Source organism: Anomalospiza imberbis, chromosome 3 (assembly GCF_031753505.1).
Source record: "Anomalospiza imberbis isolate Cuckoo-Finch-1a 21T00152 chromosome 3, ASM3175350v1, whole genome shotgun sequence".
Lineage (NCBI taxonomy): Eukaryota > Metazoa > Chordata > Aves > Passeriformes > Viduidae > Anomalospiza > Anomalospiza imberbis.
This window is the reverse complement of record NC_089683.1, coordinates 81,346,122-81,371,916: the sequence shown is the minus strand read 5'-3', so window position 1 is coordinate 81,371,916 and position 25,795 is coordinate 81,346,122. Positions and strand designations below refer to the sequence as shown.

Below are 25,795 nucleotides of genomic sequence, written 5' to 3'. Positions count from 1 at the left end.
TGCAATATCTGGAGCTGGTTGTTCTTTGATGGACTGTTGTGGTTTGACATGGAAGTGATTTTTTTTTTTTTTTTTTTCAGGAAGTTGAGTCAAACCAATCAGTGGTCAAGTTTAGATATTGGCACCTGAAGTGACCACTGAAGATAGGGATACGCCTCTGAGAACACAGGGGGTTAAAAGCAAGAACTCCCAAGAGCTCGCTCTCTTGGGTTCCGGTCAGGGTGCTGTGCAGACCTCCCCTGCCCAGCCATGGGGCTGGGTGGGGGAGGGGAAGCCATGAGGCCTGGTCGAGGTGAGCCGAGGGGTAGAAGGACTGGAACCGAGCCAGCTCCTGTGGACGCAAGGGTGGAGAGAAGCGGAGATGTCTTTGTCATTCCCCCCTCCAGAGGGAAGAGACAGAGAGTCCGGACGGCACCTGTAACTTTGCCGGCGCGGAAGAGAAGGAGGTGGGGGGGGAAGGCGCCCAGCCTTGGCCTTGGGAATCAGCTGCTGGGCAGAGATATCAGCCGTCCAGGGAGTCTGAGCTTTTAACCCTTTCCTGAGAAATGAAGGCTTTGTAAAATATTACTCCTCCTTGATTTGAAGTAGAAGAGAGACAATCTGGGATCCGAGATGATGGAAGAAGAAATTCTCGAGTTGGAAGGAGATGATGGAGTGGCTTGTGGCTGGACTTCTCTTGTTAGCCATAGACTGAACCAAATTCTCCTAACAGAAGCTGCAATTAGGGTGGTGCGTTGGTGTGCCAGGAGACCTGTTTCAGTGATTACCAGCAGAGGAGTAGAGAGAAGGTGTGGAGAAGCCCTCTATCTTCAAGGAAGAAGAAGAGGAGAAGAAGACCTCTGTTCTTGGACCCTCAGCCCCAGGGGAAAATGGGGGGGACTGTAGTCCCAAAATGAGAAACTGAACTGTTGTCTCTTTTGGTCCATGGCAAAGCATCCTTAAAAGAGCCCTGTGAGCAGTCTGTCCATGCACGGTGGTGAGAGCACTGTGACATGGAAAAGAGAGTGTCACCATGGCAGATTTTCTCCGGGTGGTTGCCATGTGTGACATGGAAACACAAGGGTGGCAATTGTGTTTCCTGGGGGGGGGCGGTCTGTGGCACAGGAGAGACTCCTGTCTCCCTTGAAAGACTGAGTATTTGAATATCTGAAGGGTGGCAACTTGATTAGGATCCTGGGTGGTGTCTCACTGTTAAGTTTGTTTAGAAATTAGGTGGGAGGAGGAGGGGTGTTTTAGAAAGTCTTCATCCAGGATTTAGTGTTTGTAGTTTTCCTAGTAGTAGTAGTTTAATAAAGTTCTTTCCTTTGTTACTAAGATGGGCCTGCTCTGCTCTGTTCCTGATCACATCTCACAGCAATTATTTAGAAAAGTATATTTTCATGGGGGCGCTGGCATCGTGCCAGTGTCAAACCATGACATGGACATAGTTTAATACATCACAGGTTAACCACTGGACTTTCTTGTTCTCTCTGAGAGCAAAGCAGGGGGTTGAAAGCATGAGGTATTTAATAAAATTAACAATTTTAGTTAAGTCAATATACTTTTGTGTCACAGATTAATGTTGATGCTCTCTCACATGGAAAAGATCTTGCCACCCACACTTCTCACCCCCTCCACCTCTGTTTTTTTCCCTACTGGCACAAGCAGCCTAACACAATTTAATAGCATCTCTTCATAAACATCCAGCATTGGTAGAGCTCGCCTGAACTGCAAACTTGCCAGCAAGACAATACACAGATGAACTACATCCAGACAGGTAGCAACAGATAAAGCTTGAGTATGCATTCAGGATGTTATCTTACTGTAAGCATGCAAACCTGTTTTCCATCTCAAAATTCTGAGACGTTGAATTGGTAGAGGTAATATTACCCAACTTGGTCAGGCATTTTGAAATCCCTTGAAAAATAAGAGACCTTATGCTGGTGTGGTACTGAGACAAATATCTAAGATAACTTACCTTTAGCTATGGTCTTGAGACCATGCAACTAATTAGTAGGGCATTCCCCAGGTCATAAGTGACTCTGGGATTTTTTGGTAAGATTTGAGAAGTTGTTTTGCATTTCATAGGACACAAGGTCTGTGTTTCAGAACATCTCAAACTACAACACGCAGCAATTTTCCATTCTTCTTAAGCGAGATTGCCAATCGTATTTGCATAAACATTTTTACAACATATAATTTGTGCTATTGTCTAAAGCGAAGTTCTTCACAAAATGCTTTGGTAAATATTGCAAATTACCCTTATGCTGAGAAAATTAAACTCTTATATACATTTTTTTTATGACTGTATATACTGAGACTTTTGTTTTGTAGCAAAGTAGGATCTAATTCCATTTTTCAAAGTCTGCCAAGCACACTATTGCATGAAAATATTTTCTTTTCTCATTCTCTTTTCTATTTTATCAACAGTGATTCAAGTAGAAAGACCTGGTTCAGGATGCTTCCACTTGTTGGCTGTCACTTTTGCCAGTTTTCAGAAGGTTTCTGAAAGGCTGGCCAGCCTTAAAAGAACAATGTATCCTTGGTGTGCATCATTCAACATACCTGAATTAAGATGTAAATGAATTCATGATGCTTCTACAATGAAAACACTTTCATTCCAGAACTTTATCTTCACTTCTGGCAGCCCATCAGTCGTATCATCCAAGAGCACACTGCATGACTACAGAAAGCTGATTTTCCTCTTAGGAGAGTGTTTGCAACTGTGGCAAGTATCCATTTGCTTTGCCCTCTCCTTTTTTGATCGTTTGTGATGATGGGGAAGAGTTAAAAGAAAGGCCTTTTCACCCTAATTTTGGCTAATTTCCAGGCTTCTTGTCATCATTCTTTGGTTCCCTATATCATATACCCCTACTCTTCCTTTACTGGACATGTGTGCATTGCATTCCTCGAAGATGACTTTATTTTGGTTTTAAAATACTTAGTTTTTATTATTAATCAATGGACTTGCATTATATTCTGAGGGTGATTCTTTCCTCTTTGATATATTTCTCTTGCTCTCACTTTCTTCAGTTTTCATGGCTCTTTGGGCAGCCACTTTCTGATTCTGTAAGCCTTTTTCCTTAGCAGCGCTATAGCCTGTCTTTTTTTAGTCTTCCAGTATTTGTAATTAGTCACCATCTTTGTTCTGCTCTCTACCCAAAACCATTTGCTTTTTGTTTCTTCCTTCCTACTTTCATCTTCAAAGCCACATAAATAAAGCTGATTCAGGCTTCTGTGTCTTGCCTGATGATAAAATGACAAACTGAAGCTGAGAAAAGAGGTTCCAGTATATTCAGGGGGAGAGAGGAAGAGAGAAGAAGCACTGAATCACCTCCTTAACCATGGAACTGGTTTATCTGAAGGCTGAAAAGCATCTCTGTGCTGGATACCAGCAGACAGTAGCTGGGATCCTGGCCTAAAGCAGATAGAATTTCTAATAGAAAATCAGAGTGGAAAGGAAGCACCTTTTGTGGCAGCCAAGGGAATACATGCAGAAGGGTTTTACTGTTGACCAGAAGGTCAATACAACATCAACTCTTTCACTTGAAATTGCATAATCCAATATTAGATGTTGTCCAGGTAAGTAAGAAAAAAGATTAGCCATTGACTAAATTTCCGAAGGCCATAAACTGCTGTATTTATGAGGTAGCACAAGTAGTGTTTACATAGTAGTTGGTATTCTCAGCATTTCCCTGTGGCACAATTCTACTGATAATTATATAAGGCAGAGTGCTATCCTAATGTGGCTGTGCTGGTTCTCATACCAGGATTAGATAATTTAGAATTAGGTTTGGTACCTCCAAGGTTCTTTGTATAGAAGGACTGGATTTCCCGGTTTTATGGGGTTAAGGAAAACTGATTAACAGACCTTGACCAGGTCAAGTGAAATATAGTTCATAGGGATTTGGTATGGTGGACAGGATTGAACCTGTTGACAAAGGTAGTGTCATGCACCCAAAAATAAAGATATTCCTGGTTTTCAGATACATCCAAATAAAACATTCCTAATTACATCTTCCACAACATTTTAGCCTTTTTACTCAATAACAGGCAAATTCAAGATCCAGTGAGCTTATAGTCTACCATCACATCACTAACCGTGTGGTCTCGAGGATTTACTCACTACTGTGAGCAAATTTTCCTCCCATCTTCATGCTCGTCTTTTTTTCTTCCTTCTCCTATCAATATGAGTCTGTGAAATTTCAGCTTTACTCACCATCACCTATTTCACTACAGAATCTCTGTGATCTTTATTCTTTGGATTCCCTGCTGGATGGATCATCTCACCAGGAACTTAGTAATTCATTGTCATGGTTCTTGTTTGACAATACCTCCTTCGATTTTCAGACTCAGCACATCCCTCTTCAAAGCACCATCTTTCCATCTCTCACTCTCCATGGCCATTCACATTGATTCACCCTTTAAACAAACTACATTCTTCAATTTCTTTGCTCTCCTTATCCACTGCTCCTTTCCTCTTCTCTTCCTCGTGACTATGGTTTTCCTTTTCAGTAACTTTTCTGGTTTTTCCATAGAGAAAAAATACTGCCTTTTCATCTTTTTCAGCCCTTATCCCTATTATCTCTGTTTTCTTGCTTAAATACCATAATTTTAATTTTTCACTACTGTTCACATCTCCGCCAATAGAAACTCTTAATGGATTTCCTCCTTGGAAGTACTGCAAATTCTCCTCTCTCTGCTTAGCCCACTCAATTTGACAATTTATTAAAAAAAAGAAATAGTTATTTTATGACTAAAATCACTCTTCCTAATTCTCCCCTCAGAGAATGCATTGTGTCTTACAGCTTCTCTGCTCCTATTTCCTTCATGCCCTCTCTTTTTTTCTCTTTCATCAGAGATATAATTGTAATTTATCTGTCTTTGTAAGTGATTCTCCTCCTTTTTTTCTCCCTTTCACCATGATTTCGGCATCTAAAATAGCTTTTGCAAAGCAATGTTCAGTTACTGTCAAAGGAATCCAAAATGCCATAGATGTTTCATATGTCTCTATTTTTTAACTGTTAATTGCTCCCTTGAAATCTCTTCCCAACCCCATTTAAGTTTAGGTTTTAGTTTTTAGGGTTCTAAACAAACCTTTGTTTAGAATTTATATGCCATCAATTCCACCCTTTTCTTCTTAGCAAAATCCATACAGACACTGTGAATTCCCCAAAATTGTTCTCAAAATTGTTTCAATAGAATAACTATGTTGCATTTTTTTTCACAGCACACAAGTCTTTGTAATATCTGATCATGCATATACTCATTGCTGTTTTTTAATGTGTGTTTTTTAACTCGTGTGTAATAGCAAGCAGACTGATGAAAAGAGCTCTGGTAATAGCTGCATAAGTCCTTTGTAAATTGCAAGCATGCATGCACAAAAAACCAAGAAAGGATGCCCTGATTACATGACAAAAATACCAACTATTATTGCTTAAGTAAAAAAGAAAAGTGAACCAACCAAGAAACACCAAAACCAAACTGAATCTTTTGCCTCTGGTAGGCAGACAGACTGGGGCCAAAATCCTTATTTGAAATAAAGCATGAACCTCTGAATGGTCTAACACCTTGATCTGATAGTGGTCCTACAGTGAAAAAAAAGCCCAGAAGAAATCCCTGCAGATTAAGTTATCATTGCAAAGAACACAGAACTTTCAAGACCTGTGAAATCTAAGAACACCTGGAAATGCTATGTGAGAAATGAAGAAATCAACACTTTTAGTTGTGTCAGAGAAATATGCAACTCTGGTAAACTTAGTGATTTAGTTCACTAATATCACTAGGAGATCACTATCTGTAAAATTCAAATAGTTCTTGACATAAATGAAAGATGAAACTAGAAACTAAACCTGAAACTAGAAGCTAAAACTGAAGATAGTAAGCACCAGTATACAAATACAGAGCTACTGGACATACATGGACCCAAAAATCTTGCAGCAATGAAGCTATTTAAGGAAATCTTAGCCTAAGAAATGTGGTATACACTGAACAAGGTACTGCAAATTAACACTCCTGTTGCTGAATTTCTACTCATGGGTGATAGAGCATATTGGACAAACCAGTGACATCAAAATTATACCCAAAAACCAGATGGCATGACTGGAGAGAATAGTAAGGATTTTTACCCATACGCACAATAAGTGAAAATGAAGAAAGGTAGAAGGTGAAGCACTTATGGGATTGTGGTTATGGAAGTCACTGAGGATTATGCAGGTCAGGATCATTTTGGGGGACAACTCATGGCTGTAATGGAAACATACAAGACAAACAAAACTAGGAAAGAACCAAAGAATTGAAGGTGATGGTGCTATGCAGACGTACACAGCAAGCAACCAGCAAAACACAAAATCCATTTCCTACATGGGAAAGGGATTGATGAGGTCATAGATAATTTAGGCTCCAGACTTCAGATGTAAAACCTCTCTTTCTCATTTTTTGGAAAAGACTGTTGGGACTGGAGGGCAGGAAGTAGGGAAGAATGGAAGACAGAAGTAGGCTGCTGAAGTGTTTTAATGGATTCCTAAACATATCAGCCCAGTGACAAGCATTATCCCTGTGTATGGACAAAATAGGTACACTGAAGCTAAAAATGGTGCAAATATGGCTACAAACATCTGTCTTTTGGAAGAATTACCTATAATTAAACAGAGACAATACACTCTCTTATTTATACTGGGTTTTCCTCTTCTTTTGACACATTTTGCTCTAAACATTAAGTGCCATGGGCATTTTCTAAAACCCCCAGCAAAGTGAATAAGGAAGATTTAGTTCTTTCTGTTCTTTGTTTCATTATTTCTTTAAATTGCTTTCTCCACCTTGACATTTTTCTCTCCCTCTCGGGTGATCCCAGAGGTAAGATTTATGTTTACAACTGATGGTTTATGATTAAGACATTGAACTTTGGTCACGGAATTAGTACTGTCTCTAGGTTCAGAAACCTGGCAGCCACGCACGAACCCCCAGGGGACCTTCCATAACCAGGGTGCCGACTGGCGACGAATCCGGGCCGTAACCCTTAAGCAGTAGCATCCCCCAGTGGCTCTGGTTATCACTGCAGTGCAGTTTTGGGGATATTTTTCGGCTCTCTAGCTTTTAATGTAAATATAAATTCAATTCAAGTGCCTCAAAACTAGCCAGTACAGAGAAGTCTGTTGAGCTCGGTAAAGAACCATATATAGTTGATAAAAAAAAAAGATTTCCAGTCATTGCATATATCACATGTGTATTGCAAAACACAGAGCTGTAAAACCAGGATTTTTTTTCTAAATGCATTTCAAAAAGTGGGGGAAATCAGACCAAAAGGAAGTCAGACTCTTTACTGGAAATCCTTCTTGAAGAAAAGAAAATAGGTTCAGAGTTTGTTCCAAGAATATAAAGTTCTACAGTTTTTTTTTTTTTTTTTGGCTTTTTTACAAGATCATGATTCAAGAAAAGGATACTATAGCAACCATCAATTTTTAATCTGCCTTTTGATTGAAGCTCAAATACTTAGAAAATACAGACCATCATATATATTGAATTAGAATTCTAAATCGAAAATTCCTGGCTGATATCTCATTTACCCAATGAAAATTCAGCCATGTTCTCAGACAAAAACAAGAACATGCCAGCCACTGTTCTTAAACCCAGCCCTTTATAAAACGATCAAAAATTGCCCTCACTGGGATTGCTTTCCTTGTTCCCTAAATGAATTCAGTCACTGACAGAAGGTGAAGTAATGGGGCACTACAAAATATTACTGGAAGGGATAGAGACTAGGAGGAGGTAGAAGAGCAGACAAATGATGCACAGATAGCACAAATATGGGGTGCTTGCACCTACCCAGCTCCCTCCCACTGCAAAAGCAGAGCAGTCACATTGCACAAGCCCTGAATTTGTGCTGGCTCAGTGGAGAGGGGCTGGAGGGGGAAGAACGTGCAAGGCTGCTGGGTGAAGAGCCAGAGCAGCATTTCTGCACAACACTTCTGTACGGGATGAAAAAAGGAATTTTCCTGTGTATATTGAAGCCCTCCAGTTACCTCTAATGCTGAAGCACTGGAGATGAAGGGTTTTCAATTAAAACAACCCATCTGAAGATCAGTGGGGTTTCTACATTAGCTTGAAATTCAGCAGGGGATTATAAGCAGAGCAGAGCAGAAATCGATGAACATTTTTGTTGTCTCTGTATCAGAATCTCACCAGACCTGATGTCCCGTGAGCCCAAAGAGGTGACATAGTGTTATCCAGCAGGTAAGCCCAGCAGGCCTGTGGTGTCACACAGTTACTTCTTTTCCTCCTCTTACCCTTGTCACAATAGCTGAGGACATCTAATAGAGATTTATAACAGATGCATTTTTCCACTCTGGCAGCAGTGTAAAGCACTGAATACTTGAGACATGGGGAAAATATACCCCAAACCTAATCCCCAGAACATATGTGCCTTGTCAGTAATTTAAGGGCTAAATGCTGGTTCCTTCCTCTGAGGTAACCTAAGGGAAATCTGTCTTTCTCAGTATCTCTGAATCTGATCCTTCACGAGCAGCAGTCAGACCAGAGTGTGAATGTGCTAACTGAGACATGACAAACCCATGTAACACCTCTTGCTGATATTCTGTTATTCTGTGGTTAAGACTCATGAGGATTTTTGAAAGGAAGTTTATTTTTGCAAGCTGTTGAGTGCTGACTATGACATGGGGCAGCTTTTACTTAGGCAAATGTCTTAACTTTGATTAAGGCTCTTGGACAGACAGGCTTTTAATGGGGCATTTACAAGGAAAGCCATGTAGACACACTTGGCTTAGGCTATTCAGTGAAAGTACATATTGTAGGTTTTAACAAAAAATGGATGGCTACGGTTCAGCACAAAAGGAGAAGGCAGCTTTTCATCTTGGCAGACACTTCCTCTTCCTTTCTTTTTGCTAAACCATTTCAGAGGTCCTGAACAATGCTCCTTATAGGTTATTATTGCTACCTAAAACACAGGGCCTGGTATCCAGCATGACTAATCAGTTTTATGTAGTACAGATCTATCTCTGCCACTTACCTGAAGTGGATGATTGTGGAAAAGTCAGCAACCATCATAATGAAAACATACATTATGACAAAATGTGTCACACAGCACTGAAAATTAATCCTGCTGCTAAAGAAATGGAAAATGCACAATAAACACATTACCTGAAATTAAAACTGGTTCTGACCAAATCTCCAGAGCCTTTAAAGTTGTAACAATGATTTCCTATTTATATGGACTGAGCGAATTCTCAGGTGATTCCCTGTGGAGATCTGTATGAATACTTTTTCCAGAGCTGAGGAAAGGAAAATAGGTAGCTATAATGGAACTGCAGGAGCAGCCAAGCAGTAGATTGATTCAACAGGAGAAATTCAATGTATCCCAAAGGATTTCCTAGGATTTTCTCTCCTGCTGCTTAGGGCACAATTTGTTGTAATGAGAAACTAAGGATTTTGTTTCAGGTGTGTCAAAGCTTGTAGTGATGACTTGAAGGTATAAAGAAAAAGAAACAACTGAAAATCTCTCTTAAATAATATTTTTGTGTGAGGAGAGAATAATGACAAGCTCTCCAAGGTGCAAAAAAGGTCAAATATCTCATGTAAATAATTATTAGCTTAAGAGATGCTAATTGGATGCACAGTCAAATCCTTCATCTCCAAACTGCTGCATGAAACAGCTTGAAAACTATGGTACACTTCAGCAAGCAAAACAGAAAGCTTTATTAATCTCTGCTCTCAGAAATGTCTGCAGAAAAAAAATGCTCAGTTTGTGAAGAACTGAGTTAACAACTTATAAAAAACCCAACCCAAAGCAACTGAGGTTTGGGTTTTTTTTTTTTTTTTCTTTAAGAGGGGAACATTTAAACATGCAGACTACTCTGTTCACCTAGAGTGTGCCACAAGGTAGAACACTGGCAGGAAGCATGTACTGCTGCAGTACTACATAAGCCTGCATAAAAGGTTAAGTAGGACATGCAATACATGAATATCACCCTGAAGAAATGTGAAACTTTTCAGGCACTCATGTCCTCCTCTCTGAAAATGAATAGTCATTATGAACACAGAGCTACTCCACAGTTGTGATGCACCATAGCCTATGCAGGTTTTATCAACTATCACTTTTTAGTGAAAGCTCTGAAACACTATGTTCCCCAAGTGAAGCCCCGAGTTTTATTCAGAAACAGGCTGCCATATGGGATTTCCTCAGGCAAAATGCTGAATGCTGATGGCATCTCCATCTGATTAAGGAAAATATGTAACATCTGAAATGTTCATATTCACAGCAGAGCATATTGTTCAGCTCTAGCATACCCCTCACGCTTCTCAACATCACACATTGTATAGAAACATCACGCGGTGCACCAACAGAGAAGAAATGGATGCCCTAATAAATACCGTCCCGAGAACGAATGTTCATGTGTGAATTACATTGCACCTGGACACTCAGCACAGGCTTACACTTAGTTACAAACAACGCAACTATTCAGAACCCAAAGATGTGAGTCTTCTAAAGCTTTTAGCACACTGAACAAAGCAGAAGCACCTGCCCTTTCTCTAGTAGATGACCAGAGTTGCATTGCAGCTCCAGGCTCCAATCAATTCCAAGTCTTAACACATTATGTATGAACTCATAGACTATCCTTCCTTAACAACAAAAGACCATCAGACTCAGAAACTCTACCAGCACACAGCACAGGAACAAGTACTGATCAGGAGAGAAGAAAAGCAAGTACTTCACCACCTTGATCTCTCCCCCAAATAAGGACCAGGAGCTTTTTAATTTCCAGTTGAAACTGTATTTTGCACGACTTTTTTATTCTTTCTGTAAAATCTATATATAGAGTATACGGAGACTACACATTATTTCAACCAGCCACCTGTCCCTTGCTTTTGCCTTATCTCAACATAAAACACTGATACTCTCATGTCAATGGAGCTTGAAACAGTAAGTCAGTTTCTGATCAGGGATGGGGCAGCATCTGAACATGTGAAAAAGCAAGGAGATAATAATCAGTTGTTATTATTTTTATAGTTCCTATTATCATTATATTTGCTTTCAGCCTGACTGTGAAAGCAGAATGAGCATCCTGCCTCATTCACTAACATAGAAAGCAATGCAAGATACACACAAGAAATAAAAACAGTAATAAGCAACAAGATGAAGCACAGTCTTCACTTTTAATGAGACAGCCAGCTCTCCCCTATCTTTGGAATCAGCTGAAACAATTACATCCCTTACCTGTATGGTTCCAGAGTCCTGCTGCCATAATGCAATGCTTCTTCCCAGGATTCAAGGTTAATACAGGCATCCATGGCACAGTCAAGCATTTTCAGCTGATATATATTTGTATCTGGTAGATGACCCTTGTTGCTCCTCAAGAGATTCTGGCATCTTGCCAGAACATGCTTCCACTCTGTTATTGGCCTTAGTTAAAGAAATATATTTAATCAGACAAAAATACAACTTCCAAATGCTGTTTAGCAAGGAGTAAGAGACTCAAAGCATTAAAATAGAAAAGCTGCCATCATTCCAGACTCTGCTACAATTCTTGAAAACCTACTTAAATGCTGAAGTGGCAGCTTAGGTAACTGTGCGTTGTTTACATGTAGCAAAATAATTTCTAAAGAAGGCAGTATTTTAGCAATAAATAGTAAAAGAAAGATGAAAAACTGAAAAGATATTTTAATACATAACAAAAATTCAAATAACTTTTATTTAGGTACTCAAACATTATTCACTTAAGATACTCCAGTTCTTAAAGCCAAGGGCAAGAGTCCATGGAAATTACTTTTAAAAAGTCCCAGCAGCTAAAAAAAGAATTTATATATATATATAAATAATGACTCGTTCTTTTATGCTGCACATTTTTTTTAGAACTCTCATTAAATTAGAACCTTTTCTTGAAATTAATTAATTTTCTCCTTGAAACACTCATGAAGAGCATTGTGATTTGTTTTTTCATGTACAGCTGCACTTTTCATGTATGAGAAAGAAGAGAATCACAGTTTTGATGTCTGTTTGTAGTTCAGGACTAATGATCTTGGCAGTAAAGGAGATTTTCACCTCCAGTGCTACAAGAAGATTTTTTGTGAGTTTGGAATGGAGGGAAGATAACCTCCCACTCACTTTATTTGGATATTCCTTAGCACAAATCACTTTTTCATTACATTCTACACTGATTTGACTTCTCTGTGGACCAGATTCTTCTCTCTCTGACCACACCTAATCTGAACCCCAAAACTTGCAGTTTTCAAACGAGTATTACCACCTGTGATTGTACCCATGGGAGTCCCAGAATGCAAGCAGTCTTAACACCAAAAAGTTACTACTCACCTAAGTAAGAAGAAATGAAATAAAGAAAAAATTAGACTTATAGCAAGAGAAGTGATAACATTGATTGTATTACAGCCCTTTCCACTCAATCAGCTCAAGAAAGTCCAGCAGTTATCTACATGAATTATTGCAAGTACTATTCACACTAATCCAGCGGTGAATTTAAAATGCACAATAACAAACCTGTGATGAAGTAATTAGTCCACCTTGAACATAGAAATATTTGCACACTTAAATTTAAGAATGTGACCACCATGGGCCAGGATTTATAGCATGGTTGTTACAAGGCTAAACTAATTATTTGTGAATTGCTGTCATGCCCTTGGATTGAAAGAGCCATATAAGGGAAGGAATGAGTTATTATAAAATTGCACCTTAACCTTTATATCTTTGGCAAACATCCACGTATTCTTTACAACTGATTAAGGACAAAAAAAAAAAACAGAAGAATGAGGGATGTTATTTCCACTTCATACATTTTTTGTAGAAAGTACAAACCACTGACATTCTTGAAAGATTATAATTTTAGCTGATGCACAGTATGTCTTCTTTTACTTCTCATTATTCTGCTTTGTTCACTCACTAGCATCTGATAGTAGATATGCTATATAACAAAATCTCTTGGGACCCAATTTGCAGGTATGTAAAATTGCAAACTAGAAGACCTGCCATCAGCTGCAACAGTACCAAAGAGCTGCATGTCCAGCTGCATGTCAGCCCAGGAGTAGAGGAGGACTGCCCCATGCAGCTCTTACTGTAAATTTAGCATTTCAACACCACATCAGTTACAGTCAGTAGGTCAGAGTGTGAGAGTCACCAACTTTCTCAACTGTAGAAACTGTTGGTTTAATTTGTTAAAAAAATTATATTTGCAGAAGCTAATAACTATGTGCCTCAGTCTGCCAGGAAGGTTTTCTCCTCATTATTGGCAAGTGGACAAAAGTCAAGCTCCCTTTTCAATACTGCACTTGCCACTGCATGTCAGTTAACACTGGTATTGTGGTGCGGTGGAAGGAAAGATGACACATTTCAAATAGCGCATGACTGAGAACAGAAGCTGAACAGATTACAAGAATAGATTTTTTCCAACCAGTTCTGATGCCTTTTATTATCGTGCATTTGATTAATTTTTAAGAATCAGTAATCTTAATTAAAGGCACTCGCAAAATATATTAATGCAATTTCTCCTGCAATTTAATACAGGAACATTAAATAGGACCAGTATTCTGACTACATCGTTTAAGTATAAGAGCTATTGCACCTTTGGGTTGCATATATAATTTCACATGCAGGTTGCAACATGGGCCCTGAAGATCTCTTTTAGTACTGTCTAATCCAGTGACTACAGGGAACTTAAAACAAAGTAGAAACTATGTGAGATTAAAACAAGGTGAGATGATTGTTTTCCCTTTGCTAAAAAATTAATCTCTCTGGATGAGAAAGAATCAAACTCAGTGTAATGGGTTGGGTGTTTTGTTACTGTAAAAATTGTGAACACTTGTTTCCAGCCTGGAATATAACTATGCAAACTTGTTTTTTGTGCTGCCAAGAAGGAGTACTGGAAGATTAAATTCTTTCTAGCTTTCTAGCCCATGTTTCTCAAAATGGTAAGGCATCTTGCCACAATAGGCCAAATTCCCAGTCAGGGAAATTTCATTGAATAGGCCAAGATAAGAAAGAGATGAATAAACCCATAGTATTCTAGTAAAAATCTCCACCTCTCTTCTGCTCATCTTTTCTTGGTTGCTGCTGTTCACTAATTTCTTTAATTGGATTGAATATCTACATGACAGGCATTAGACTGCAGTTCTGTTTATTAGTGCAAGATCATTTCATTCAATTTGCTAAATTATCAATTATTATTATATATTATTATATCTTATTATAATGATGCTATAATATCTGCTGTGAACCTGTCTGTGATTATTTCCTTGTTATTGTCATTTTTGTGCAAAGAATGAGAACCTGTAAATGTTCCATGGAAAAAAGAATTTAACAACATTCTAAATTAAGCTTTCTTTCATTTAGAAGTGGATTTATATGAAATGGTGGGCTGTGATGGCAGAAATCTAAATCAGAGCCAAAATATCCCTTCATGTCCTTGGTAGCTACTATCCCTGCCATGAAGCAGCTCCATTCCAAGTAATGAGAAACTCCATTATTAACACAATTAAGAATTTTACACATTTTAAATATCAAATGAATTAAAAAACATTTCAATAAAAAGAATGTAAATGTAAGGAAACTAATCTCAAAGAGATGAACTGCATACTAAGGGGATCTTTTCACAACTGAATGACGGATTGTAGCCTGTCACTGAAAGGATACCTTCTTTTGATTTTGGATATCTCACTTTATTTATAGCATCTTTGACTTCTTTCCAGGCATGCTCTTCACCAGCCAATTTCTCAGCATCCTGGATAATGGAAACAAATGCATAAAATGAGAAAACCAGTAAAATGACAATAGGCAGTAATGATGAAAAACAGGGTAAAAGGATGTCACTGTTAAAAGCTACGAGTAGAAACTGTATTCCTATTTTTTGTAAACACAAAAAACCCATTTCATCTGGAATTCATACTCACCCTGTTTTTGTAAGCAAATGAGATGATATAAAGAAAAATGAATGCAAACTTGAAAACATTAAACACTCAAATCAGATATTAAGTTTTCAACAAGAACTATGATCAGTCAGAAGAAAAGAAACAATAGCATGTTTTTACTATCAAAATGCATTGAGGAGATCAAATTCTTTCAAAGACCTGCTACCTAAGACTTCCTTAAGCACCCTGTAGAAAGGATTTAGCAAATAGTTTTACTTAACAACAAGGTGATTATAGAGACAAACAGTGGGATTTTAGCTTCATCCATTACAGTTATAAACATGAGGTTCCAGAAGTCTACAACTCAGAAAAAAGCTGAACTTTCATTTAAATCATTACTATTTCTTCCCTAGTCCATTGGATTCTACAAACAGCTACATTTTCCTATCGCTTTCTCATAAAGAAAGCAAAAATGATTAATGGCTACAGCAGTAAAGAGAAAATTTCCCATTTCAACTCTCTAGCAGTGCCTAACTGAACCTTAGGCAAACCACTTGGAACAAATGCATTAAAGCATCTACACATGCAGTTAAGCATCTTGTGGGATTTACAAAAGCATCTAGTTCTTCAATTTCCATTGCTACAGAACTTAAATACCTTTAAAACTCTGGCCTTTAGTGCACTGCAGTTCATTACCACTCTCTCCTTATAAAAGGCCCTGCAACTTTGAATAAGAGGTTTTTTAAGTATAAAGTCTTGCAGGAATATTTTAAATTCAGTTCTAAAAAGATCAGCCTTCAGCAGGTGTAGAGGCCTGCAGAGGAACAGAGAAAGTGTGTTAAAATCTTACCAAGCACTTTGTAACCAAGAGATGCTCACCAGGAATCACAGAAGGACCTCCATTGAAAAGCCCACCATCTGTAACTGCTTAGAATTGCATAATTTTCTTATCCCACTGCTCCCCACTTGCCATAAATTCAGAAAAAAATTTACAGTGAGAATCAGCACTCAGTTTCACATTTAATTTGCAGTTTTATCTTTCAATCTGCTTCATGAAACAACAGACCTCTGTGGATTCCTGGGGTGATAAATCAAGATTAAATCAAGGTTGTTCTCAGCTGCCCTACCTTCCTGTAGGGCCTTACAAGGAGGGCGGCCTGACCCCACTGCATTTTGAACATAAACTTCCCTTACAATCAGTTCTCTGATCAAAATTATCACCTGGAAATAATTTTGTGCAGAGCTGAATTTGCCACCAGAAGGCATAAGATGAATGTTAGGAAAAACCAGCTCATACCACAGAAATTTTATCAACACAGTGAACAAACCTGCCCAGCCCTCTTCCAGCTTTGCAGTAGGTGGATGCTGAATCTCTTACTGCCAATGTAACCTCTACTGATTTTTGTGGGACTACACCTACCTCTGAACACAGCTGGTTAACCTGAAAAAATCTCTTTAAAATGACTTCATGGATCAAGTGATGCTCACTAATTGATCTAAAAAATTCATCCAGCCTTTAAGATACTAATAATGACGTCTGTGAAATCTTCCATTTAAGAAGCTACCAAACCAGAAAAATTGTTTTAAGTTATCTTTTCTCACTAGCCCAAGTATCATTCAGAGTGTTTCTCTAACATGTTGTAAGCCTAGCAACTAAAACCTCAGAAGCATAGGAATTGAGAGAGATTTATAAATGAAAGAAGGAAAATAACTACGCAGCAAGGCCAAAGACTTAGGGTTCAATTTGCACATAGCAAGACTGATGGATGAATGACTATAGTGTTCACTCAGATGGGATTACTGGTTCTCTGTCTAGTGCAGATTTCTGAGTTACTGTTGTCTTCTAGCACTTAATTAGCAGCATAAAGCAGGGCAAGATTGGGCGTTCCTGCCTTCACTCCAGTGCACAGGGTTAAGTCAACACTGGCTTCATATCCAGGTAGAAAATAGAGACTGTCTGTTGGACCGATAATCCCCCAGCCCTCTCTGGATTCATGGTCTTGCTCCTTTTTGTATGAGAGTTTAGGATGGAGGGATCTGGGCAGGATGCCCTGCTCTGGGAAAGATTTAAGTCACAGGTTCCAATGAGACATTTTCTGTGTTCTCAAGATGAGGCATTTTAGGGATTGGGCTGACATAAGGACAAGCAAAGATATAGTTAGCTTGGCATTTTACACTTCTACTGTTCTTCATCAGATTTTCACACGTGAAAGAAGTCCTGTCCTTTCCTAAATGGTCTAGTTCAAGGTATGGAGGTTATTTCCAAACAGGCAGCCAAGCAGGGGCTGCAAAACAACAAGGAGAGGTTGTCACTGGGAACATTGCCTTCCAGCCTAATAAGTTTCTCCAGGTAAGTTGTTTCTCTCCCTTGGACAACACCTTCAAAGTCATGGCCATGTGGTATGATTAAGCCAGTTAAAAACACAAAGCTGCCTTAGAGTTGGAATTATGAAAATAATTGACATTATTAAAAGTTATACTGAATTTTTGTATTCAATCTAAGAGCATGGCTATAACAGATAGCCTTTCCATGGAGCAACATCCTTTCAAACATCTCCTTTGAGAACATGCTCCCAGTCAAACCTCCTGGGGTGCAGAGCTGCCAACAATAAAGACAGACTTTTCTCACTTATAGAAAAGAGCACCAGCTGAATAAAAAAAAGAGGCTTTTGAAAAAGAAGGAAGAGCTGGCAATTTCTGCCTAATTATTTTCCTTATTTCTAACTCTGGCACTAAACACAAGAATTTGCTTATCAGAACAAGAAAATATTTTTCTCTTGGTCCAAAAAATAATTAGACCAGATAATCTAATAACAAAGCATTAATAAAAGAGAGAGAAATAAGAAAGCTGGAGGGTATCTGAAAAGGATTGTAATCTTTTTGAAGACTGGTCAAATATAAAATGATCTGCAGTTCTAGCTTTAAGTGATAGGAAATTTTATTATAAAAGCATCATCTCATGAAAAAAGTACAGGCATCAGACACCACAGAAAAAAGCATTTGAAAATAATCACCTGTTCCATTCTGTAGCATTTCTATCTAAGAATTACTTCTCTATCTTTTCTGCTATTTGAGTGTCCTGAACACATTCCATCCTTAATGGAACTGTCCTTAGAAAGGAGTGCAATCTACAAAGTACAGATAAATGCTTCTTTTTCCTTCCTGTTCCCTCACACCACTCCTCTTCCGCCAGTTACTCGTCTGCTTCTTACACTTCCTGAAAGAGCTCCCTGCCTATTAATTTCAGGCACCACTTCTTTCATACACAGTGATAGCAATCACTGTTCTTTGTGATCCCAGCATTAAAAATCCTGATTGCTAAAAAATTCCCACATGGACAGCATGTCCTCTGAGAGAAGATATTTCTCTTACCAAAAAAAGCACATGCTAACCAGCAAGCACCATTGCCCTCCCCCAGAAGTGCTCCCACAGCCCCACCACTGCTCGTCTGTTATGCACTGCACCTCAAAATTCTCCTGACCATTAGAAAGATTGATTAAGGACTAGTTCTCCTTTCACATTTAGGCTACAGTACAGTTATAAGACATGGATTTTCTGTCCTCTCTACAAACTTAATCTTTCTCCTGATCATAGGTGGAGGTAGAGAAACAAGCCCAGCATTGTCCACAGAGAGGAAACCATGAAGCACTCCCCACCTCCCTTCAAAAAAGGGAGAAGTGTCAACTGGAAAATCCAAATGGAAATAACCCCTATTCCTCTTTTTCTCCTTCCCAGCATTCCTCCTGTTTGAAGTATGCCCAAGGGCATCTTCATTATATGCCTATTTTCAATATTCAGGCATCCAGTCCCACATAGGCAGAAATAGGCAAAGCTTTGTAGGAGGTACTGGACTTCCAGGCTGCCCTGGGACAAGTGAAAAAGAAGGATTAAAGTTTTCCCTGACCAATATCTGCTCTTCTAAATATACAAATGGATTAAAAGGGTGCAATGTAACCAGCAAATGTCAATTTTACAAAGGATACAAACATATAAACCATAGTTCAAACAGAAATTAGAAGTCTAACAAGAAATATGATTGGATATGATATTCCTGCAAGACTGAGAAATCACAGTAAATAATAATAGTATTTTCTGCACACAAAATCTATTTCTACATAATAATAATTATCCTGTGTAACAGCAGTAGATAACCCTGTTCTCTCTTTTTTGTGGAAGCTTTAACTTTTAAGTTTTCTGACTTGTAATACTTTTAATACTTTAAAAGCTGTGGATACCTCATATACCTAAACATTTCATAGAAATTGTTGCCTATCACATATGATTTGCACAATTTTTAAAAATTTCTAAAAATTTGAGCAACTACAGATATGCATCTGAACAGAACAGAGGAGCTCATACACATTTAAATTAGGGCATGACATTTTAGAACAGATCTCTGATACATTGTACTCTGAAAGCATAAATAATTTTTTTCTATTTCTGATTCTATTTAAAAGTGCAGGAGCTACTGAATGTTTGTTTCCAGTAAACTCAGTAACTCATTGCTTAAGGCTAGACAGCAAAGAAAAGCATTAAATAAGTAAAGACACTGCACATCTTCTAAAGTTTGCCTTTCAGAAAGATGAAGAAAAGTGTCAGTAAGAAAATGTGATATTCAAGCTGTGATATTGCAGCTATACTAAATTTCTGACATGAGTTCTTCAGAGCAAAAAGGGCACGAGGGCCTGCCAGGCAATCACAGGTGCAGGCAGCTACAGACATAGCAAAAGAAAAAGCACACTTGAGTGCTTCCTCAAAATAGCTGAGGTCATCTTCTATGAAACATTTTCTGGATAAAGTTTAAACTCAGAATCAAACATTTCTCATCTCTTATTTTGAGGGCTGTGGTTTATAGAAGCCTGCAGCTTCAGTTGAGGATTCACTTACCTTCAGTCTTGTGAATGTACTTTAAGAACTACAAGTACACGAAATTATCAGTGCACACAGCCCTGTTGTGATTCAAGATTTACATGTGATTTCTGAAGTTTTAAAAGCTCCCTTGCCCTGCTCCATGAAAAATAATGCCAGGTTCACAAATACCAGTTTATCTATCCTTTGCAACCCACATAAGGTTGTCCTCACCAGAAGCCTTGTCTTTTCTGTCATGTGGCTGGGACATATGGTAATTCCAAAGGTAATCTATTTACAGACAAAAACAACACTGTGTTCCCTGTAAGGCTATTGGGAGGGGATGGGCTTCAGATTCTGAACAAATTGAATTTGTACTTTTTATTTTTGAATTTTCAGAGTAAAATAAGACATATTAGAGCTGGATGCCATATTGAATTTGTGTGGTACATTGCTCAGTATTAGGCAGGCTGCATTCCCTCACACAATCAATACCAGCTCTTCATGGATTACTGGCTCTGGTGTCTGGAAGTCCATAGGAACTGCACAGGCTGGTAACACGCTAAATCGTATAGATATTGGAAAATTCAGCAGTTCTTCATACCATTCACATTTAAGTGCTCTACTTAGGCATTGAGATCAAGATGAAGGTTCCCCCAGACCCTGCATACAAGTAGTGCAAAAAAGACAAACACCTTCACAGGGCAGTATGAATAACCTTCCCTTAACATTATCCAACTTAGCTACAACTACTATATTTATGCAGAAATTTAAAAGTGACATCAAAAAGTGCTGTGGGAAACTTATTAAAATGATATGCTTTCAATAAAGAGAAAATTAAGATCAGCAAGTCTATTTTAAGAAGTCAGTTTAATTTAATAAAATTAAATGGGACTAAGATAAATTAATCTTAGATTTATTTAAGCCAAAGTATAAGGTAAGAGGAGCAAACAGACAAACAATTCTTAACCTGTACAGCTGCAAGTCCGATATCTGTCAGGTTCACAATTCTGCACAGCAGAAAATAGTAACTGCATTTCTGTCAGTCATACTCCACTCTCCTTCACTGCAATCCGGTTTCAGCTATTAATTTCTGTGATTTTTTTAGACACACACATTTTTAAACAGCCTTTTCAAAGATCACTGCATCTTTATTTTGTATGATATACAGGCAATCTCATAAATGTTTTATAGTGAAGAAAATAATTCTTCCTACTGACTCCCTTGCTATATAGATTCAAGGATCACATTAGCTTTCCTTGCCAGAGGAAAACACAATGTTTTCCATTTCTGTTCAGTCACCCACGCTGAGATTCATCTGCTCAAATGTAGATATTTGGGCCACTCTTCTATATGACAAAGAAACACTCTCTGGGTGCCACTCATATTATCCTAAAGCAGGCTTCTAAAATATGTCAGATGAATAACAGTCAAAGTGTGTTCATTCTTCTCTATTTTATCCATAAAGAAAGCCTAGAGCAACTAGCTCAGATGATGACATTTATCCTGTAGCTCTCTGAAATGTGGTGAAATAAATCATAGCTGTAGATCCCCCTTTCAGATGTAGAATATGTGCTTCACCTTTGGCAGTGCATTATATTTCAATAGGTCCAATTTACCAGCAATTCCAGTTACTCTATATTATTTACCTGTTCTCAGAAATGTTTATTAGTCTCTTAGCCTTTGTCATTCATTAATTTTATTGGCAATGCTTTTGCACTTCATTCATGAAAATGCTGTGTACTGTACAAACAGGGTTATTATGAACACACTTTGGAATTGTTTGGCAAGCATTATATATAACTGATCATTATGGTGATTTAATATTTAAGTATGTTGTCAGAACAACCTATAGAGTCTATATATATTTAGAGTGTGCATATATAAAAATTCCTGTAGTAAAAGCAAATACACCAAAAAAATCTCAAAGTTTTCATTAGTCTCAAACATCAGAGCCCAATGGAACTTCTTTAAACCCAATAATGCTCCCAGATCAAGTGCTGTAATTACGGCTTTTCTGTTTTACATCTACACTTTGTGATAAAAATCTCAACAAACTACTACAATGTTACAAACACTACTACAGCATTTTCTCCCTTAAAAAGCAATATAAAAGGATGCTAGACTACGTAGCAAGAAACCACAACAGTATCTAGACAGGTCTGTCAAAATATAATAAATACACAGGGATAAGCAGCTAAACTACATCACAGCATCTTGCTACCTGGATACTCCTCAAATGAAAGGCACATGTATTTAGTGCATTCTGAAGTCATTTCAGTTAAGTATAAGACATTCTGGTTTTTGACCAAAACATTTACCATATATTTATTTAAACTAGGTCCTTTACATACTATTACTCTTTTTGGAGTCATACTTGCACAGGGGCTATCCTTGTGTCACACACAGCTCAGGCCCCTGGGGATGACTGACACTTTGCAGGCTCAAGACCTCAGTCAGGATGATGAGCAACAGGACCAAGTTTTGTGTCTGTAACAGCACTGCCTTTATAAATCTCCCTGTGTCAGAAGCTTAGGGCTGACTGCACAATTCCCATCCAAGCTGCAAAGGTTACAAGCAGAATAAAAACTGATTGGATAGTGGGAAGAACAATAAATAGAAGTTCAGTACTTATCAACACATAAAAACCAGAAGTGAGGAAAAGCAAAGGAAATTACAGCTTAGCAGGAGTGAAAGAGGGCCTTATGCCAGATCACCCAAAAATTCTTGTCACATTTGTAATTCCATTGTAATTCCCAGCATCAGTACAAAAACAAGCCCTTGTGTTAGTTCATTTACCTGCGCAAGGATACCGTTCAGCCTAATCCCTAGCAACAGTGAGATCGGTACTTCACAGTCTTCGACATTACAAATTTGTTAAGGCAATCTCTAGGTCTCTCATAGCACACAAACTGACAGTTATAAGGTAAATCTTCTTTATTCCTTAATTCTACAAACTGTGGAGATATGGAGTGCCAATGAGTGCATTTAGTGGCTCAGAATAGATTTGTAGGTCCAAAATACTCAGAATTTTCAGTTATTCACAAGGTATAATCCAATCCACATTCATCAGTTCACTGAAATATGCACTTAAGTTCAAAAGCGTATGTAAATCCCATTGAAGTTAATATCTATGCAAATGACTAAAGACTTCACTAAGTAGAAGCGTAGTTACTTGTGAAGTTCAATATATGCTTTAGTGATCTGAAGAACTGTGCCCATTGAATTATTGGTTCTCACTGAAGATATACTGACATTAATTTAGATACTATTTTTAAACACTAATATCAAAACAATTTAAAATCTTAATGCATGAGATACCACATGATGAAATTGTAGCTATAGTAATTCTGTTTTATAATGTATACTGCAATGTAAAAAAATAGTTTTTACTTCAGCAACCTTTCTGAATGAATGGGTGTGAAATTCAGGAAGTTGATGGTTTAGAAAAGAACATGCAACACGATTAAGATCACACATAGTTGATCAATCCACTCGACACCTTAAAATATTTGTTGGATCTCAAAATTTCTAGACTACTGATAAAAACTGGTTCCTAACTCACTAGTATGCTTCCTGAATATTTAGCATCAGTACTCAAATCCACACTCTCCAGTGTCCCAAGATTTTTAAGGTCATGAATAAAGGAGTTTGAGTTCATTTTTTGTAACTGCAGCTCCCTGAATACAATACCTGGAGTTTCCTCCTCTAGAATTTTGCCAACATATTTGACTTATGACTAGATTAATATTAGTTTAATATAATCAAAGAGGTTTGCAAATACTTTAAAAAGATTATGTATAGTGTTTTAGTAATTTCAATAACTTCTTTGGAGAATTATTATTGACTGTTCCCTGACTAACGCTAATTTAAACAGTAAAGGTTCTTACAAGGTTTAAGGGAAGCAGCCAGAAACACTCCATAAGGCAAATGAGTGCTTGAAACAGTTCCCTCTATCTTCCTAGGACTCTGTTGTTCCAATTCAATATTATGAACATTTTAGTCATTTTCACAAAAATTATGAAAGAAAGTGAAAAAGACATTCTCTAAAATGTCATAAGGCCATGGAAACTATTGTAACGCCCTTGAATATTTCTCAGGGCCTTTATTTACTGTTTGGATAGCTACCATGCAGTTGGCTCCTGTTGACTGCCAGTGTTGGAAGTATTTACATGCCTCAGCATTTAATGGCAACGGGCCAAGATAACTCAAAGCAAGGAGAGGTAGCCTACATCACAAAACCTGCACTGAAAATTAGACATCTTGACTTGCCTCAAAACAACTGTTTTGGGACCTGATGCAACAACATAATTTGGTGTTACACAATCCACACTGGATTTCCAATTTTCCAAAAGAGTCCACGGTACCAGCAATCTATTTCTTTATGTCCTGATAAGTACTCTCCTCTAAGTACTTCATTCATTGCTTGAAAACAGACAAACTGTCCTAAAATATTTCTGCCAGTCAGAAGGATGAGTGCTGGCCTTCCAAAAAGCTCCCTCAAGATTTTCTTTGTAACATTTCTTTTGCAGATCAGGGTTTGTGGCAAGGGAGAAGCAGCTCACTTCATATGGACCCCCACCTTCTTTAACCAAATACAGAGTAGTACCTACAGAACCTCACAGTATCTTTCTCTACTATACAAAATGTCTAGAGATTGAAACTACTGTATTATTAGATAGTAGATGGAATCACATCTAAAGCACTCAAAGCTCAGAAGGATTTCTTTTGCGCATGGGAATGATGCAAGCTTTACATAAAACTATACACTAGAAATACTTTGAGAGTAAAAATTTTCTTGTCTAAATATTGTAAAAGGAAGTGCAGGAGATTTATTTTATATCCAACACTAAGACAAAGATTCATACCATAATCAATATGATGCAGCAACATATTTTTCTTAATGATGGTGTTCAGATAAATCTTGGGCAGAATTGTGATACACTGTTTTACTACAGTCCCCAGTTCAAACCACTGCTTATGGTAAAATCAACACCTTCCATAAAATACACTGAGCAATCCCATGGAAAACAGCAGGACATCCTGCAGTGGGTCAAAAAAATTACACAATCCTCTGTTAACTCTCGTGGCTGAAGTACATACAGCCTTCTAAAGCCTGCCGGCTCCTACACACACAAAAGTTTCTCTTCATGTCTCAGAACAGAGCTCACAAATACAAAATTTATAACTACAGCTTTAGTTATTGCATTGTTGTGACATAAATTAAATTATGGCAAGAAGCTGATATGGCACATTGCTTATCATAGCAATTTTTCAAGCCAAAGCATTAGTCTGCAGTTTTACAGTCTCAAAAGTTATAGGCTTCCTTGTTATTCAAATGAGCTCATTCTTGCTTTAATACACCTCAGAGAATATTAGTTAAGGACTGGAACTGATTTAGGCACTGAAGAGGATGATTCCGTCTTTCTCAACCTATGGTGTTTTCTACAAATTCAGCCAGATCCTCAGTGTTGAATTATTACACTGTCCAAAAGCAATTAGCATGAAGTCATGATACCTGATGACCTTGCCACAGGGTTCTAAATCAGTCAATCAATATTTGAAAAATAAAATTTGGCTTGAAAAGAGTATTTAAAAGCTTAGAGGCAGCTGGCCGGAAAGCCATCTCTCCTAGTTTAAATAAGCCTAGAGTGAAAGATGCGCTTTCACAACGTGGCATGGGAAATAGCAATGTGAGTCCTTTTAGTAAGTTTCATACTGAGATATATTAAAGAACAACTCATCTTTTTTTAAATTTTACTTGTATAATGGGCATTTCAGCATCTAATTTATGGAGGGAGATATGAAATAGCTATTACCTATTTCACATTACCTAACAAAGATCACAAAACAAATAGCAGCAAAAGAAAACAACCCCCGCCATGTACTGGATGTAGAATATATTGTTCATGAAATAGGAAAATCTTTAAAACTGTCCTTGCATGTTCCATGCATGTACCTTTGCACATACATATGCATACAATACTGCTTTTCCCATTCAGATCTGTGTTTGTCCAGTGCAGGTAAATGTCCACCACAAAAAAGTGATCACAGTGAAAGGGTTCACAGAATATGCTATTCTTCCAAGAGAGGGAATGGT

At 37.9% G+C, this 25,795-nt stretch overlaps 1 protein-coding gene across 5 annotated transcripts in view; it reads right to left on the bottom strand.

Annotated features, from left to right (window-relative positions):
• Nucleotides 1-25,795, bottom strand: part of SMYD3 (SET and MYND domain containing 3) — a 384,522-nt gene that overhangs the window by 36,097 nt on the left and 322,630 nt on the right. For 4 of the 5 annotated variants that reach the window (XM_068185376.1, XM_068185380.1, XM_068185378.1 and 1 more), the window contains 2 exons: nt 14,633-14,720; nt 11,210-11,384 (listed from right to left, as the gene is read on the bottom strand). In XM_068185376.1, coding sequence (XP_068041477.1) covers nt 11,210-11,384; nt 14,633-14,720 — 263 coding nt within the window. Of the gene's footprint in view, nt 1-9,693; nt 9,716-11,209; nt 11,385-14,632; nt 14,721-25,795 lie in introns of those variants that run through there. The other variant, XM_068185377.1, reaches the window with a different exon arrangement.